The following is a 20041-nucleotide window of genomic DNA, read 5'->3' as shown; positions in this document are numbered from 1 at the left end:
CAATTGAAACAAAATAAAAAAAATAAAAAAAAATGTAGGCTTTCCAACCATGAATATCATTTTGCATGATTCTTAGGTGGAGTACTACTTAATACATGTTTTGTATCAATTGAAGGCCGATCTATGTCATTGGACGACTCGACACTGACCGTTAATCTTGTTTAATGAGTTTCACTCCCCCTTACCGCTAACCCCAGAAGCTTCGGCGAAAGAAATAAACATATGCCGAAGAAAACTTGTCTTTTGTTGTGACTTTGATATCAACTATGCCGGTAATGTAAAATTTCTAAATTGAATGTTCAATACGTATTTGAAATGCGTACCTCGTGGGTCATTTTTAATGCTACTCTGTAAAATTTGCATTAGGCTGTTTTTAAGGGCCATTGGTGTCCACGACGTCAGTTTTGTTGTTTCTGTTCTGCGTTAATGAAACATTTGTCATTTTAGTTTCCAGGCCTTCAAGTACAGAAAGGGTTAGATAATTTTCTGTGAATACTGTTTTTTTTTTCAAATTCCCTTCCTTTTTAATTCATATATTTTTACGAAATGGATTTTGTCCAGTTCATATTTTTTTTTAATTTGGCTGGTCATTTCGTAAAAATGGTCAGACACAAAACGTGTCTGGATGAGGACAATAATTACACAAAATCCAGACCATATTATGTGGGACCAATTACCCAAATGTGACAATTATGCATGCATAACCTATAAGATATACCTGGACCAATTACAATGAATTATTTATTTAAGAGAAAAAAGTTTTCTTCTGAATCTACATTTACAATATATGTACATTTATATAATTCTCACACAATACTATAAAAAAGGTAGAAAATAAATCAGGTATGTATATCAATAACTAGACAGTATTTAATTAGAATTTTTGCTGAGTTGGTGGTCAACATTAGGATAAAAACATTTTCTTTTTGGCCTAGGGCATACATGTACACTTCGGTAGTACAATGTACATGTACATAGACATGGTACTGTTAACTGTAACAACCCATGCTTATATCACTCACAGCAGGTTAAGTCATAGTTATTAAGGGGGTAGCCCTAGGGACATAACTCATGAAATCAGTGATATGTTTGTATCATATTCAATTTCACCTCTCAAGCTTCCATTTGAAGCAGAATAAAATGAATCCAAATTAATTAGATGCTTACATAAGATTGATGTAAAATGCGGAATACAAATGTTCCAATGATTTTTAAGAGTTATGTCCCTTACCTTAGGTCTACCTCCTTAAGTTGATCTTCTCATGAATGTTTCTATTTAATTTCAATAATTTAAATATGTGTAATTATACTGAACCAATTATAGAAAATCTGTTTGTGTATGATGGTTATACACTTATATAACTTAATTTCAGGAGTTCTGATTGGATAACAGTTTTTTTCTATCATCTCATAGATCAAATTTTGTAATGCGACTGTGATGTCACCAACCTTATGTACAAATTGTACATGTACTTGTTGAATATTGATACTTGAATTAAAAGGAATGAATGTTTTACTTTTGTTGGTCTATCTCAATGCTTGTGATGTACATGTACCTTTGAAAATAACCTGCTTAGCAGGTTAGTTACATGTAGTGTGCACTACCTGATTGAGGATATTTCTTCATAGACCCAAAAAATTTGTTTGTTTGTTGGGGTTTAACATCCGAGCAGCAATATTTCAGTTATATTCAGACGATGAACATGAAAATGATGATAAAATGAACATGAAATGATGATAAAATGAACATGAAATGATGATATAATGAAAAAGGGATGGGACACAAGGACAATGGGTTCCACAAATTTTGATTGCCACTGGAAATAGGGAGAGGTGGGTAGGGTCGGGCAATTTAGCCTCCTGTGGCCCTACAGTTCCTACTCCGGGAGAATACTACAGTAGGGTTCTTTAATGTGCAAGGAACGTGGCATCTTTCCCAACACAGTGCACCACTATGGTTTGCGGTCAGGTTTTCCGTATTATAGCCTGACAACCCCAACATGTAACATGCCAGGGGTACCCCATTCCACCACCTGGGGCACACATCCCAGTTGCTCTGTGGGCAGAGCACCCTAGCCCCCGGCTAGGGTTCTGAGCACTATTTGGTCACCTTTTACGACAAGCTTAGCACTGCTGCAGGCCTATTCTTTTCACACCCGGACCTGCACGGGGCAACCCAAAAAATATAAGTCATATCTTAAATACATGTCAATGTACATTGTGTAGACATTCCTTAGGCTTAAGTTGTCAAAAATAGCAATTGATTTACAACAAAATACTTTAAATTCTATAAAAGAAAGATAAGAGTTTTTTTAAAAGAAGATTTAGAACTTTGTTCATATGCCTATAAGAACATTAAAAGGGGTTATCAAAAAGAACAAAATATACACAACACTCCAAGTGGGGGTTTTTGGAAACTCATTTTGAAAAAGATAATATCATTGTTTTACATCCACAGAAGACAGGAAAAAAATATAAGCACTGTGTTTTACCGAGTTCCACTAAAACAAAAGGCCTGTCATGATGATTGAGAAGTTCATCCTCTTTCTGTTTCAGTTTGTACTGCAAACATATCAAAGACAGATACATAACTAAACAGATACAAATGAATGTTTTTTTGTTTGTATTCTGTACCTTTTTCTTTTGGTCTTGTTGACAGAAATTTTTTATCTTTCGTACATGACATACATGTATATGAAAATATCTGACAAAACGTTTAAAGTAATTGTGATGTCATTAGATCATCTTAAGAGTTTTGAGTGAAAATTATTTCACCCACCAATAATTTTGAGAAAAAGAAGACAAATAAAAGCAGTGTTTTTGCCAGGATTTGAAAAGCTTTAGTCACATTTTGGGATTTTGTACAAACACATACAAATTTTGACTGAAAAGGGTCAAAATCTAGCAAAATGCTTTAGTCACCTGAGAAAATGATTAGTCAATAACTAAAATATAAAATAAAAGTACATGTTAATGTATAATTATACCCCACGCAACAACATTGTGGAGGGTATAATGTTTTTGACCTGTCATTCTGTCAGTCCATCTAATTTTCCAGACTCTTTTTCTAAAAGCTTGTAGATATTTAGATGATTTCTGGTTTGTGAGTCTTTCTTGATGAGTTTCAGATCAGCTTCATCTTTTGGTCTGCTTCACTGATTTTTACCATAGTTACTGGTCTTGGACTAAACACATGCTGCGTTCTCAATAAGGTTCTTTAATTTCATTACTTACGTGTATAAACAGAATAATGGTGAGTTTTGATTTTAATGTTGTAAAGATTATTCTTATTTCTATGAATACATGTATATATCATATTTGATTTCTTCCTTTTCAGCCAAAAGGAAAGCCAGACACTAAAGGACAGAAACAGATAGAAGAGGAAAATGTATCAACACTCAACTTTTATCTTTACATTATTCTTGGTGTAAATGTAAGCTGATATTAATGTTAGCATTTGAACTTTCGGAGTGTACCAATTTTTGCTACAATGGACATATAAGTACTAGTGCAAAAAATGGTATCTTTGAAATTGTATTAATGCTCTTTGAATCTTTAATGAATTTTCTAAACAGCAAAAGCTAATAGTTGTAAGGATGGTTTTTTGAAAGGACTGCAATGATTTTCATGTAGCTTTCCAGGTAAGGATCATGCATGCAAAATGTAAGACATGGGTGGAAAGTCTACATATTTTTATTTTTGATGTTTTGTTCAAAATGTTATAGTAAACAGAAATTAACATGCAGCTTTTCATTTAAACCTGAATCTTACAATACAATATAATGGCGGTAATTCATATAGAATATAGTTTCGAATTCAAAGTTTAGGAAGATAGCTCTGATAATTACAATAGAAAATTGGCTAGCACCTATGACCAGACAGATTATTATATATTTCATAGTATAGACCCATAAATCAGCTTAATACAAAAATAAAAATATGTAGCCTTTTTTTAGGGGGGAGGTATCACATATTTCATACTATACAAAGACTGCTACTTAATAATACATTTTACCTTATGTATATATGTGCACATACACATCTCCTGAATTTTGAGTTTTGCTTCAATTTTAACTTGATATTATTGATATGATATATGCAGTTTCATGTATAATGTTGTTTTAATTTACATTACATATTTTAGACAAACATATGAGGTTTTGTCTTCTCTGTAGGCTTTTTTGCATTGAATTATCAACTGTGTATGAAATGGGCAAGGAAGTTGATCACTTTGCATTTTACCTTGATTCAAAAGCAATTGAACTGAATGCATGTAAATCTAATTGTTAATTATTAAAACAATATTTAAAAATCATGGGTCAAAGGTCTATGCTAAATTGTACATTCAAGGTACAAAACAGTCTTTAACAAATGATAGTGCTGTGGAATATGTGTTGTAGAATGCCTTACATGGCAATAAAAATAGGGCATCTAATGGAACATTAAATGATACTCTGCCACATTGTTAAACAAATTTTGGGGGTAAATACAACTTAAAATGGCCATAAATTTTGTGTAAATAATCAAATCAATCTGAAATTTAAACTTGATCTTTATTTTATGATATTTAAATAACTATACTAAGTTTGAAAAAGATCCTTCATATAATTTAAAGCTGTCTCCTGGAAACTGTTGGGGGATGGCAAGATGGACAGACAGGCAATTTTTCTTAGGGTGTCACATAGTACCTCACTACTTTGGGATATAAAAATGGTAGGGAAATGGTGTAGAGTTTATTGCAACTGCCAGCAATATTGGATATGCCTTTTTCTTTCCTCACCCTCCTAGATCTGTACTTGTATATGGATTTCATCTGATGTGCATGATGTGTTCTTTTCAACAATAAGAAGTTATATAGACAGTTTTTAATGTACATTTATCACCGTTTTAATATGGCAGGCACAACCTGTAAGAAGACAAATTTGAAAGTTAAAGTGCCCTAATCAAATGACAAGTCACTCCAGATAAACTGGGTGACAGGCTAGGTGGTAGCAGACTTTGGGTGACTTGTCTGCAAGCCTAGTTATTCCATATGTAAAACTTTCATCATCCATATTACACCACATGATTTGTTGAAGGTCACTACCTGTCAGGCTGAAATCAAACCTTCTGGTTCTAGAGTCATAGGTTAAATCTACATTTTGTGTAGATTTCCTCTTAAGGTTTTGTCCTCTGTTATTATTTATTGGTTTGATTTTCTATGTTTAATTTCAGGCTGTGTATTTCATATTACATTTTTTCCTGTTCTGGGACAGTTATACAGCAGGCATTATTGTGAGTTTTCTGTGAATGGTATTATTAAATAATATTATACTTAATATAAAAATTTACATTTTTCATTAGTTTATAAAGATTAATTACTCTGGTACACCATCCTCCATCATGTGTACACCCCTTCTTAATGAATACCACTCTCCCGAACATGAGTACAACCCTCTTTTAAGAATACGTCCTGCTTTGACCAGAAATCTTCCTTTTCTTTTCTGTTCCAATGTCCGCTTTTTGATATTTCCACTCAAACATAAAAAAATCAGACGATAATTTTTTAATGATGGAAAATAAGATGTAAATAGAGAAATTATCAGTACCAATATTTATTGTAAATAACACAACAATTGGGTGATAATTCTTCTTTCCTTTGGTAATGTAGTATATAACCCTCAACAGCAGGCAGTATGTGTTTACTATTTTGTTAGAAGTAAACTTCTACAAACATGGCCTGAATTACTTACCAACAAATAAATTCTTACCAATAATTTGTATACTTTTCTGTGGTTACAAACACTCAAAGTCGAGAAAATATTACCATTAATTTTAAATGTTGAAAACTTTCAGCTGTAGTGAGTCTTAGTCTTTTGAACTTTGAATTTATCTCGTGTTCCGTTTGTTTATATTTTGTAACTTGTATTTTTTTCAGAATTTACATGAATTCTTAGTAGTATTAACACCATTTTACATTTACACTTTTAGCAAAGTATGCAATGTTGAGGAGTATACCACTTGTATTTCTGAAAATTCCAGATTGTAATATTTACAACCCAGTCACATTTTCATGATAATTAAATATAATGACCTTTACCATGGTCTTTACAGTCAAATTAAACATAATGACCTTTACCATGGTCTTTACAATCAAATTAAATATAATGACCTTTACCATAGTCTTTACAGTCAATCTACTTTTAATTTTGTTTTACCATTTAGCTATTAGCTGTGGTCTTGAAAATAGCAAAAAAGACATTAAAGAAGACCCCCTTAAAAAATCAATTTTTTATTACTTTATTTATTACAAATAATAAAGTTAAATTGGACATCTTAGAATCTTTGCCATATATATACAATCAGCTTTCCTTCCCTATAGATTGTTGGGTATAGGAACCCTGCTTTTTTTGATGGGTTTTATTAATGTTCTGCCCTTTTTGATGGGTTTTATAAGCACCATGCATTTTTTCCGGATTTTATAAGTGCCCTGCCCTTTTTATTGTTTTTTTATAAGCGCCTTGCCCTCTTCAAGGGTGGATTCAGGCGGGGGTGTGGCGGACGTGCCCCCCCCTAACATATGCAAAGCATGGGTTGTCAGGGGTAGATTTAAGCAGTTTTAGGTTGAAACTTTAATTTCTTGCTAATTTTACCACAAAAGATACCTACACTGCACTCACTCTAGAAGAATATTTCAAAAATTTAACCCCAAAAAATTGTTTGCCTTGCTCCACTCGAAATTTTTATTTTGAGTTCCCCTAATCTAAAATCCTGGATCTGCCCTTGCAAACCCCAATAGAACAGGATTTAGCACCTCTATGAACCAGAGTCTAGTACCTCTATGAACAAGGGATTACTAATCTAAAATCCTGGATCTGTTCCTGCTCTTTGATGAGTTTTATAAATGCCCTGCCCTTTTCTGCCAATTTTTCCTAAAATTTTGTTTATCCTTGCATGACATGCCTTTAAATTTGTTATTAGTGTGCTCTTTTAGGTGGATTACTGTGTGCTTTATAAAAGTGTAAGAAACACTTAACAATGTACACACATACAACTATGATGCCTATTTTTTTGCAGTTTCTATCATTATTAGCAGTAGGAGTTAACTTTGGAAGTTACCAGTTTATGTCACATATGGCAGGCAGCAAGATTGACCTCAATATGAGTGAGGGAATGTCTGAGTAAGTTCTTAGTACCTACTATACAGTGTTACTGGTAGGTTGAAATGGGGGGGGGGGGGAGGCAAAATACCTCTACTTTGCGGGAGAAGTTGAAAATACCTTCAAGAACTACATGAAGAAAAAACAGTGAATATATGCATATCAAATTGCCTTATGGAACCCAAAATTAGCTGAAGACATATATTTTTACCTTTAATTTACATGTAAAATTTTGACTTGGTCTATAGGAGATAAATATATCATATATGTAAGGGCAGACGACAGTATTTCTATTTCCACTTCTGTGTAGTGGCTGGAGACCAAAACAAGAAAAAAAAAGGGAAGAGAAAAACATATTTATTATTACAATGTTGATTGATTTATTTGCTATGTTGTTTATAATTTATTTTCAGACATGCAAAAGATATAATATTATATACATCTATAGTACAGAGTCTGTCAAATCTATCCAGTTATTTTTGGTTGTTGTGGCTTGTGGTAAGTTTATAAATTTGGATGATTTAAGAAATATTTGTGCATGTCGTCCATATTTCTGCTAATGTTAATATGCAAATGTTAAAACGGTTTGTAATTTTTTTCTAATTTATGCCCTTTTCTGAACTCAGAGGTAGACCTAGGGTAAGGGACACAACTCTTGTGAATCATTGGAATTTTTGTCTTCACCATTTTACAGCAGTCTCATGTAAGCATCAAAATAAAGCCTGAAAGGCTCAATAGGTGAAATTGAATATGATACAAACATATCACTGATTTCAAGAGTTATGTCCCTTACCCTAGGTCTACCTCCACATCATTATTTTTCATTTTTGGTTCTTTTTGCCTCAAATATTTCCATCACTTCTAGAAAATAATTGAAAGACCATATAAATTTATCCTGATTCATCTGTGACGTTTATATTAATGAGTGCTTATGTAGTGAAATGTGAAGGAAAATTCTCACGCCATTTTCCATAATGCATTTCTTCTAAATTTGGCCTATCAATATTATTAAAGTTTACAAGCACTGTAATGACTTTTATTCATTTACTTTTCTCTGAAATTAAATATTTTTAATTAAAACAAATGGTTGATTAATTACTTTATGCTCTCAGTATATCTTATATAACACTTTATTTGATTTGTTCCAATCAAAATTCTGAAAGATACATGAACTCATCATCCAACATTTCACATAACGAAACTGTGATAAGATTGTCACTGGTCTCAGGTTATCGATGTGGTAATCATTTAATCATCAGTCATCAATCTGTCAAATATTTGCATGGATCGTTTCAGGAACAGTATGTTATCTATTATAAAACTGTAAGGTATATTTTTTTTTCTATAATGGCTGGGTCATGACACAGATGTTAATTTGTATTATATTTATTTTTAGATACCAGGTCGTGCCTTTTATCTGTTGTGGGTTAATATATTAGGACCATGGTTCTTTGCTCCTGCTCCTGAACAGGATGACAAGAAAATGAAAAAAATGGAAAGAAAGATGAGGAGACATTAACAGAGTCAGATTTTAGGGATTTTTTATTAAGTGTCTCATTCTCATTTTTACATGTATGAACACTTAAGTCATGTCATTGGTTTTAGGGTTTTTCTAAATATTTATATATATCAGCAACACATGAAATAAATGTGAAAGTATGCTTTAAGTCATGTCACAAATAGTTATTTTTGAGGAGGTAGACCTTGGGTAAGGGACACAACTCTTACAAATCATTGGAATGTTTGTATTCAGGATTTTACATCAACCTCATGTAGGCATCAACGTAACTTGGACTGATTTTAATCTGTTTCAAATGAAAGCTTGATAGGCTTTGGTGAAATTGAAAATGATACAAACATATTACTGATTTAAAGAGTTATTTTCCTTACCTTAGGTCTACTTCCTTAAGTCTTTGTTTAGCTTTTGAATGATAAGAAAAAATATTTGTGTTTCTTTTCATTATAATCCATTTATTCTTATTTCTGTTAAAATTACTGCCGTTATTATTTATGTATAACTATGTGTAAGAGCCAGGCAGGGGTGATATATGGTATTTAAAAGAATATAAAATTTGATATTAGTTCTTTATTTAGATGATCTTAAAGTGAATGGCAGTGATGCTGTTTTTTAGGTATTGATCATGACATTGAAGATTATGTAGAATGCTTTATGAAGGGGAGATAACTTTTTAAATTACTTTTTAAGAACTTGTACTTGAGTGCACAAGATGATATTCAGTTGTTCTGTTTTTGTGAAATAAAATAAATCAGTAAGTATGTACCGTATATAATGTCTGTAGTTTTGTCTGATCCAATTCTGAAATTATAGTTGAACTGATGAAATATTTTGCTATTAGTACTCTCATAGCTCCTCTTTATCCATCAAAATTCTGAGAAGAATTACTGGTCAGTATCAAATACATATATTTGTAGCGCCCCCTGGTGGATAGAAATACATTGACCTGTAGATCACTATATTTCCGGCCAAAAATTTATGAAGAATTTTTTCTTTCCGTGTCTGAGGTTATTTTTCTTAGTGTAGCAGGAATGGCAGACTCATTCCGTTTGTCCTTAATAATGTCCTTTGTTATGCTCTGCCTTACATCTTCATTATGTTGTATACCCTGGATGAGAAATATACATTAAACCCGTCTTCACCAAACCACCGAAAAATTTGTGCGGTTTTAGGAAGATTTTCTTACTTTAACTGGTTTACAGTATCTTGAAATTGATATCAAAGGGGCAAAGGAATTCCATTTGGACAGGTTTCCACTTATTTTAGGGTTCACGAAAACATCTTTGACTGTATAGTTAACCATGAAGTGACAGGGACCGTAAGTCTCATTGAAGGTAATCAGTTTTTTTTAGGCAGCTTGAGATATCATGGTAGGACAAATCTATTTGATTGAATTGTGTGTCTATATTTATAACATTAAGATGGTCACCGCCTTGGTTGTACCTGTAGTATGGGAGGTCATGGGAACAGACCCAGCTAAGCTAGGAGTCTGAATAATGTCATAGTGGGGTAAAATGTCTGTATTCTGTTGCTTCTGTGAGCAAGCAAAATAAAGTTTCGGCTCAGAGTTCTGGACCAGTACATAGCAGGTCTGTCAACTGGCCAAACTTTCTCGTAAAAATGCAGGAAATGATATGTGGTATGATGTTAAACCTCAATAAGTCAACTAATAAATTAATATTTAGATTGTGTGTTAAAGCAGCATGTAATTTAAACAATTGCAGTGAAATTCTAATGTATAAGTTTATACACCATATTGATTAAGTCATCTAAACAATAATAAACTGATGTTGGAAGCAGACATCAGTGACTTAAATAAATATAGAGTCACAACTGATCTTTATTTGTTTCAACCAATTGAATTAATCTTTCATTGCTTATTGACAGAGTTGAAAGCAAAAAAAACTTGTACATCAATAAATAAATAAATACATACTTAAATAAATAAGACAAATTAAAAAAAAGAAAGAGCCCAAAAAAGGATAACAAATTATAATTTACAATTAACACCTGTACTTTACAAACTTCTGTTTTCTTACTTGTGTTATTACTACATGAAACATTCAGATAATATTTTGGTTATTCAAATAGACATAAAGCTGACTTAAATCCAAAGTCCTCTATCCTGTACTGTTATGAATCTCACTTTATGACCTAACTCCATAAAAATCCCTCCAAAACTGATTTAATGGACAAAATTCATAATTCCTGTAGCTACCTTGATGGTATTTTTAGGTGAATAATTCTGACGTTTTGAAATACACTGAAATTTACCCAAAGGAATTGACTTTAGATGAAGCTAATAAGGACATTTTTATTTGCCCTTTTCTGGATTTGAATGTTTCCATTTCAGAAGGTAACTTCATAACTATAATTTACCACAAGAGGAACGATTTTCAATTTCCAATTGTTAATTTTCTCTTCCTTGACGGCTCCTTCTTTCGGTGTATATATTTCAATATTTGTTCGATATGCCTGTGTTGTTTGTAGCGATGTATTAAAATTAAATGAACGGAATCTATGTATTACCGGTAATTTGTTAAGTACCAATAAAATTCTGACGTGGCCCATGTAAAAGTGATTCATGATGTAGAAAAACCCATAGATCAGACGATGCTTCTTTGGTCTACATATGCTGTATTTTTATGTGACAATAGTCCTTTCTTTGAGAAAACTTCATTGTAAATTTCATATACAATCTATATAAATATTTTCTCAAAAGTGCAACCCCCAAATGAAAAACTATGACTGGTTATGATTGAATGCTAAAGTTTGGCTGTACCTGTCGTAACTTAATAAAAAAATGGGATTTCACAATCTAGTTTTTATGGTCATGTAATAAATAAGCTCAAAAATATAAACAGAATAATTTTAGTCTGAAAAAAAACCTAACTTATCCGGAAAGGTTATCTCCACCGTATGATCGTTAAAACCTTAGAATTATGTTTTGTTGGTTCAAACATTGACTCTCTTGTTAATAAAGAAAATAATAATTAACTCTTTTACATTTCGTCCTTCTTGCTGCCATTACCGTTTGTTCTGGCATTTGAACGAAGACCTTGTTTTAGACATTTTATCATATACTTTCACTTAAACATTTCGATTAAAATACAACCAACTGTATGGTAAAATGAATTCATTTATATGTAAAGGTACTATTCATGATGGAAAAGGCACAATTTGTATACACAGTTATCTTAAACTATTTCTGAAGTTAAAAAAAATTCTTTACTATATAGTGTATGGAGAATCGGTTGTTTTTGTATAAATGTTATGTTCTAAATTTTGTATTGTATCATATTAGTATAAAAATATTTATCATTCCGAATGGTCATTAGAAATTAAGATTACTTTGTTCTCCGTAGTAACAACTTGATTCGGGATGGTCAGAAATTTCACAATCTGAGTGTAGATATTAAGAAATGTTATACAATATGTTGATACACAGGAGATATATTGTTTACACGCTGTTTGAACGATGTCGGTGTGTACACGTTATCTCGTTATTCGTAAAGTACAAACCTTGAATCACCCCCGAATAATAATTGTAAACACTGTATTTGATCAAAATAGGAAGTTGAACAGGTAGGGTTCAGACCAAATTTCATTATTTCTTATATCTTATAGCGGTTGCAGTCCAATGAATGATTATTTGTTCCGTGGTCACTTAGTTCCGGTCAATCTAATTAAATAATTATATTAATTCTGTGGACAATGTTGCCTATTGATATCATTCTAACATAAGATTCAAAGTTCATCTGGAAACTATAGCTAGTTTCTTTGGTCATACAGAAAATTTTATTCAATCATACATTTCAAAGATCATAATTCAATTGCCAGTTACTGGATCCCTTTTAACATACCTTGACCAAAGGGTCCAAGTGAGCTTGTGCCATTACGTTGCATCAGTCTCCCCCTAATTTCGCCTAGCCGTTGCCTGTCGTTCGTCGTAAATGTTTTATTTAAAAAACACGCCCTCAACAACAGATCCATTTTTTGTTTGGCTCAGGTAGCTAGGTAGATGACAGATACCTCCTGATGATACAACCACATGATAACGTATTCCCCGGGTGTTCAGAGCCTCTAGTTCGTAGAATTTTTGTTGGGCAACGTAAAAAGTTTCGTAGAAAATAAATTGCCCTACCCTAAATACAATTTACAGTACAATATTCCTATATAGGTAATTGGTTCTATCATAAAAAAATACAATAAACCTCATTGACAACGTCACATAATATAGGAACAATGCTCGTGGCTTTCGTATTAATTTAAATATTTCACTATCACTATGTAATTACAATGTTCATGCCTTCTTATTTGTTGAAAGGGAAAAACAAGATTGCGTTCATGTAAATTAAGGGTTTTAACAGTTAAGTACCATTCTGTATAAGAATCGGGCAATGGGTGGCACATCATATTTCTAAATTTGGTCTTCTTTGCCTCAAATATATTGAATACATCTAGAAGACAACTGAAAAGATATTTAAATTTATCCTGAAGCATCCATGAAGCAGATATTTTTTGACTGCTTATATAAGGAAAAAGTGCGGGAAAATTTTTTTCCATAGTGCATTTCAACTAACTTCAATTTCTTAAAAAGGCAAATTTTACAAACACTTTGATGGTCATTTCTGGAGGTATTGGGTATAAATACTTGGTTAATGCAATAAAATCTCTGTGTTTCCTTCATGTGCCATACCTTATACACATTTTGCCTGATTCTTAGATAAAGAAGTACTTAAAAGATTTTTATCTTTTAGACTGCCGTGGGTCCTTACCCCTTATACCGCGAACAATAATAACACCAATTCCTAACACTAATACTTCTCTGCAGTAACATGTATACATTAACAACAGTTCATTTGCATTCAATATAAATATCGAATCCAAACAATAGAGACGAAAGTGAAACAGGAAATGTGTTAAGAAGACAACAACCTTACCAAACTACATGTATTAGAAAAACACAATCAAAGGCGGTACATTGGCTTCCCATGAACGATGCGAAATTTCCCTATCCACAAATCTTCATTTAACTGGCTCATGAAACGACAAATATACTAGTTAACCAAAATGGAAATCACAGTTGAAGGGGTTGAAATGGTGTGGTGGTGCCCAAACCCTCCAGTACCTTAAGTAAATATAGAAATCATAATAAACAAGGACACACGATGAAATTCAAGAGTGGTTGAGGCCAATGTAAAACTATTGATCATAATATAAACCATGAATAAAACATTAACATAAAAACACAGAACTCCTAGCAGTTACTGACTTGCCACTTCCAGACCTCAGAAAACTGATTTGTTCAATGTATCATAGTTTTTCTTTCCTCGTTCGTCTACCCCGGACTTGACTTTCTATAAACAACTCGGCGGGTGTTTCTAGGAAAGCAGAGGACGCTTATCATACCGGTGCACCTGGTCCATGCTCCCGGTTTTTAGTGGAGTCCGAGTTGCTCATTTGCTTTTGTTATTTTGTATGTATGATAGTTACTTTATGTTCTTTGTTGTTCATGTCTGTTTTCCATGTCTGGTCTTTGTCCCTGGATTACATTCTTTTGATTACCGCTATAACCTTGGTTCCCTTGATTACTCTTTGATTACCACTATAACCTTGGTTCCCTTGATTACTCTTTGATTACCGCTATAACCTTGGTTCCCTTGATTACTCTTTGATTACCGCTATAACCTTGGTTCCCTTGATTACTCCAATATGATCAAAACATTAGGACACCAACCATATTAACACTTACTTATTTAGGATGACGAGTAATGATATCATTGACAATATTAGACAAACATAGTTCGTGTCATTAAAATTATCAGGCTAAACATTTTGATAAAATGGTACAAAAATGTATTTTTTTTTGGGGGGGGGGGTTATCCATTTTTAATCTTGATCTTGTTAAAAAAATCTGACAAGCCTGCAATTTGGTAGAAGTAATATAAAAATACTTTTAGTTGGTCAATTAAAAGCATTCAATAAAGATAGAGAAAATTGTTCCTATTTTTAACAATATTTTTTATATCATAAATCAGGCGCCTAGCTGCCGTTAGGCAAAAAAACTTTTGCCTGCACTTAATTTTGCCATTTTGTCTGTTAGTTTGTTATTTTTGGAGATAAAATACATCCAGGAGAGGCATAAATGATGCTCTAAAACGTTATCTCTGCGGAGCTTCGTGGGGGGGGGGACTTCGCCCCCTGGACCTGCTGACCCCCAGACCACCTGCCGTAATTTTGCCTACACTTCAGTTTGGCCTCAGCTACGCGCCTGTAAATATATCATACACCAATTACCGTTTTGTGTCCATGCATTTTGATAAGATAAAAACTATCCTGTTATATGCACGGCACAACGTCTAATACATGGACGAATAATTTTCAAATTTGCCATCCATAAAGGAGAAGCATCCAACTTTACTTAGTCATCAATATTTGGCCATTTCATTTAAAATAAATAATGTTACTTATTTTTCTAGTAAATGCTTAAACAGACAAGTAGTATCTATCAAATGAGCGTTTACTAAGAACGGGAGAAAATCAGGAAAATGGAACAAGGCAACAATACTACGAATGATGACTATCCGAGAAATTATCGGGAGTTCAAAATTGGAACATTTAAAATATTTGGTGGAATACAGATAAGTCTCGGTGTGGTGTGTGGAATTGTGAGTATGGCAAGTATTGCCACCGACGCAATTCACAATTCTGATGGCTGCACCTATAATCATGATTACACGAATTGTAACTATTATTGGTATTCAGATATACTTTTAGGATTCGACATCACGTGTTTCATACTTTCTGGATGGGTAAGATTTACATTTGCTAATGTTGATAGTAAAATGTAATTGTCAAACAGAGTTTTTCTCTATTCATACATTTCTTATGTTTCATTTTTCTTAATCTTAACCCCGAATGTAAATGGAAAGTGTTCCTGGTGGTTCTTGCATCTTAAAAACAGTTTTTAACGGCCATTTTATTTCATAATATTTGTTCATTAGACTTATGACATCTCAGTCGACTACCGATACTTTATGCACCGTTAACAACAAATTATGGGAAAAATGCGTTAATGACGGTACTCAATAGAATTTTTCACATGAATGAAATTCAATGACTGTTTAACATGGCGCACTTGATATATTTGACCTGTTAACTGATTGATGTGCAAGGCAAATCAAAAGAACCTGGATTCGAACTATAATAAAAAGATTACAATCCAAGGATAACGACTAGACAAGGAAAATAACCACATACACAAAGAACACGAAACAACAAAAGTAACATATAAAAAGAAACAAAACTAAATGGGCAAACCACACTTCACTATAACCACACTTAACTATAACTAAGAGCGTGGACAAGGTGCACCGATAGGGTAAGATTCATTAAACAAATAACAGTAAGAATTGGGAATTATTCGTTTTTTCTGCTGTTTAAATTTAACGAAAAACAGTAATCAAGAGATAGCAGAAACTAATGTAAAACATCGAATAGAAGACCAGATACTTTGCGAAATGCATTACTGACAATTTTCCTAGGAAGAAAATGATGTGAACACTAATATTGAGGCCAAATCCATTATCAAGCATAATAAGGATAAACTTATGCTTTGAATTATACTGAATCTTTACCGAAAGAAAACCTCGTCGATAAACGGATAAATGACTTTTTCACATAGTGTTTGAAATTATGTATGTATCAAACATAAACCGGGAATGTGATGAAAGCAGTAAGTTTAAAGTATGAAAATAAAATAAACATGCAGAAGAAATACTATAATAATTGTAATTTAAAATCTTTTGGTATATTTATCATCTAGTTTCTTCTGACTGGAAGTTTCCCTTTTTGTATGAACAAAGATAGACAAAGCAGTTGGAGATGTTTGGTAAGTGCTAATAACATGGTGTTATATCAACAAACATATTTCAGACAAAACCACGAATTCGTACTGTGATGTTTGTGAAAATCACGAAACAAATTCTTAAATAGCATAGTTAATTTGGTTTAATAAAGTAAACACCACATTTTCCATTTATTGAATACACACAATCTGGTACAAATCTGTTCCTCGTGGACATGTTTTGGAGTGTAAATATCTTCTACTCTTTTGTTTTATCAAAATGTTGACCTTTGCAAATTTGTTGAAATAGGAACGTGTTTTTTTGAAGATATCGTTCTGATATACTAGTGCATTTTAATGTAACTAACTCAATTTTCCAAAGTGATATGGATATTCTTTTTTCTTGAATTAGATGGTGCAAATATTGAAACTAAGACTTCAAAACGATGGATTTTATCATACCATCAGAGAGTGACACTTAATTAAGAACAGTCATAGAACCAATACGTCTTTATGTCATGATTTCTTCAGTCTGGATCACTTAAGCACCTTCTACGCATCGAATGTTTACAAAATCCTTGTACTGCAATGGTAATCTTTCCACTGTACCTAGGGTCTCACTGACCACTTCATACGTTTCCAATGCTTTACATTTAAAAAAAGTAATGTTCAAAGTTTCACGGTGAATGACCAGTATTAGTTGCATCTCAATGTTTTATACCATTGCGAAGCTTGAAAAAAAGGCTTTTAAAATCATTATACTACATGACACAAAATTTGCTTAATAAAATACTGAAAATTCACATTTGTATCGTTTCCTATATTAGAGGAGACATACACACATATTATGCACTTACATGCATACATCTAGGTTCTGTGTGTTTCGGTACTACATAAAGGAGTGGCCTTTTAACCAGGAAGTAGTAATTAAGATCTAATTTATGCCCTGATTATTAATGAAGTGCGAGTTAAGTTTCCTGGATTTTTTTTGCTCCTATCCTAATTAATCGACAATAATTTAGTTTTTTTAAATGTTTCTCTTCCACAAAAGTTTTCATTTTATTATGCTGTTATGTTTTAGAAAATAACTTATATGGTTTTGTGTATCGTTGGTGCAGCAGTCGTAGTACCGACCATGTTTATTTTTGCAGTCGACGGAAGCTTTGTTGTAAGTCCTTCCATTAGCATTATATTATATTGTGTAATTGTGTAATTATATTGTGAAATGTCAGGAATATATGAAATATCAAATTATGCAACAATTATCACATAATCGGAAGTTATATGAAAAGTGTTGCCCTTTAACTAACGCAGAAAGTTGCAAGTCATTATCAGCCCCGTGCTGATAAATTGTTATTGACCCGTCACCAATGACAACGTCATCAGTAAAGAAAGTAACTCTGATTGTATTTCAAATAATGTGTTTATAAAAGAAGATATTATATTCAAATATGACTTGAAATTGTTATATTGAGTTTTTATGTGTGATAAAAAGGTTATGACATTCCATTGTTTCATTGTTTCATATCGTTCATGGCACCAGTTCCTAAGTAGAGTTCTATGGCTTGGTATGGAAGTTTCGCTTTGATAGCTTTTATGGAACATACAATATAAAAAATCCACATTTATAACATTTAATAGTTACAGCCATGATGTATGGAGAACATAATATTCATCTTTGATATATATATTTTTTGTATTAGCGTTCTTACTATGAAAGTGATGAAGTGGCAATTCCTGCTTTGATTGCACTAACAAGTTTTGCAGAGGCCGTTATTTCAATTGTTGCTGCCTCTATATGTTGCTGTTGTTCATCGTTCAATGGATCATGGGTACGTTACTCTTTATCAACTGATACATGTTTGTCAATAAAATAAATTATCTTCCATAAAAAAAATTGCAGTACCGCTGGAGATATGAGATACGACGGTAGTGGCCATAACGATTTTTAAAACAAATACCACACACAGAAGCATATTTCTATACTAACCTATTCTTTTTACCTTAAACAAATTTTTATTATACAATTTGTCAAACCTAATTCTAGTTAAATCAGTTTCCTGTCCCAATGTTTTCCAGGCAGATAATGCACCCATTTGAATATTTAAGAAACAGTTTATATTCTTTGTTTACAAAGGAAGAATAGGAGCCTTACAAACTTTCATCAATATCAATTTTGATGCTTGAATATCAGGAGTCATTAAAATGTTCTAGTAACTGAAAAACTTTAAAATTATATTTACACCCCTTATCTTAGGTCTCTTACCTAAACATTTTTCCCTTTTATTTTGTCGACGGGAAACAAATTGTAAATACTTTCTTTGTCGCTTTAACTTTTAGAGCACTACTTACGTGTCCGCCGAAGCATCCCAATCACCTGGTGGAGATATTCTTGTCCTGCCAACTACACAAATCCATGGACCATACATTCAAACTGTACAACAAGCCCAGACTCAAAGTGTACCATTTGTGCAAGAAGGTGGAGCTATCATGACACAACCGATGCACTTGTATCATCTACCGACACAGACAATAGCCAGTACAGCCCAACCACCACCTTCCAAATCATAGATATAGCATAAATTTTATATTTTGACTATGCTAAATAATGTCACTAAGAGCTATATATCTATGTTTATTATTATGTATTTTAATCCTTTGATCCTTTGCTCTACACTATTTTTGCAGTTCATTGTTGAATACCGGTATCATAAGTTATAACCGATATAGATATGACTGATTGCAGCCTCAAAACGAACAGACATAAACATTCTGCCTTTTTAGTGTTTCTTTACAATTATATTATATTCCACATTTGTATCATTTCGAAAACCATAACAAATTCGGTAAGAATGGAACATTATCAATAAACACCATTAACAAATATTAATAGAATGTCACATAGGATAATGCACGGTTTACTGAAAACAAATGATAGAGAAACGCACATAAAATGTTTATGAAACTTAACAATAGCATAAATGTGATGAATTTCGAGATTGAGGACTTCAAGGCTAAACCACCTGACTGTTCTTGCAAAAACTCTCCATTCAAATATGGTCCTTCTGGTCACGTCGTTACAGGAGATTTAACTATCATCGAAAAAGAATCTATGCGTAATATCCTTTCCCAAGTACCGTGAACCACGCTCCATAAATTGGAATTAAAATTTTAAAGTTCTTATGGAAGCCGTCGTGGACTATGCAAGAAAATGGATAAAGCGAGAAGAAGAAGACATTGATTCTCTGTCAGAGTGGTTAAAGGTCTTTAATTTTGAAACAAATGAAAGTTTTAAGAAGGTTAATGAGTGCTAAGGCTACATCGATTTTCAAAGACCCGATGTAGCAAAACCATTGTCTACTATACATGACAAATATGTTGTCGTACCAGCAGACAAAGCCCAAAACAACATGTTTTTTGTCCGCAAAACGTTTTACATCCAATGTTTATTATCAGAGGTAGACGTAGAAAATAATAGCAGTGGTAAGACCTATACTGCTACCACACTCAAAAGAAGAGATTGCAGAAAACATTAAA

At 32.7% G+C, this 20041-nt stretch overlaps 2 protein-coding genes across 2 annotated transcripts; both read left to right on the top strand.

Moving 5' to 3' along the window:
• Positions 1-123: 123 nt before the first annotated feature.
• Positions 124-9416, top strand: LOC148617779 (transmembrane protein 208-like). The gene is made up of 6 exons (XM_088585328.1): positions 124-272; positions 3338-3433; positions 5215-5274; positions 7057-7160; positions 7553-7637; positions 8536-9416. The coding sequence occupies exons 1-6, from the start codon at positions 267-269 to the stop codon at positions 8656-8658; spliced, it is 474 nt and encodes a 157-aa protein (XP_088441454.1). The 5' UTR covers positions 124-266; the 3' UTR covers positions 8659-9416.
• Positions 9417-12108: 2692 nt separating this feature from the next.
• LOC148617778 (uncharacterized) lies at positions 12109-19390 on the top strand. The gene is made up of 6 exons (XM_088585327.1): positions 12109-12240; positions 15138-15470; positions 16484-16549; positions 17586-17672; positions 18208-18336; positions 18845-19390. The coding sequence occupies exons 2-6, from the start codon at positions 15207-15209 to the stop codon at positions 19073-19075; spliced, it is 777 nt and encodes a 258-aa protein (XP_088441453.1). The 5' UTR covers positions 12109-12240; positions 15138-15206; the 3' UTR covers positions 19076-19390.
• Positions 19391-20041: the final 651 nt, after the last annotated feature.

This window comes from Perna viridis, chromosome 5 (assembly GCF_037379345.1).
Source record: "Perna viridis isolate PV_CMFRI_1.1 ecotype Kerala chromosome 5, ASM3737934v1, whole genome shotgun sequence".
Classification (NCBI taxonomy): Eukaryota; Metazoa; Mollusca; class Bivalvia; order Mytilida; family Mytilidae; genus Perna; species Perna viridis.
This window is presented reverse-complemented; position numbering and strand designations above follow the sequence as displayed.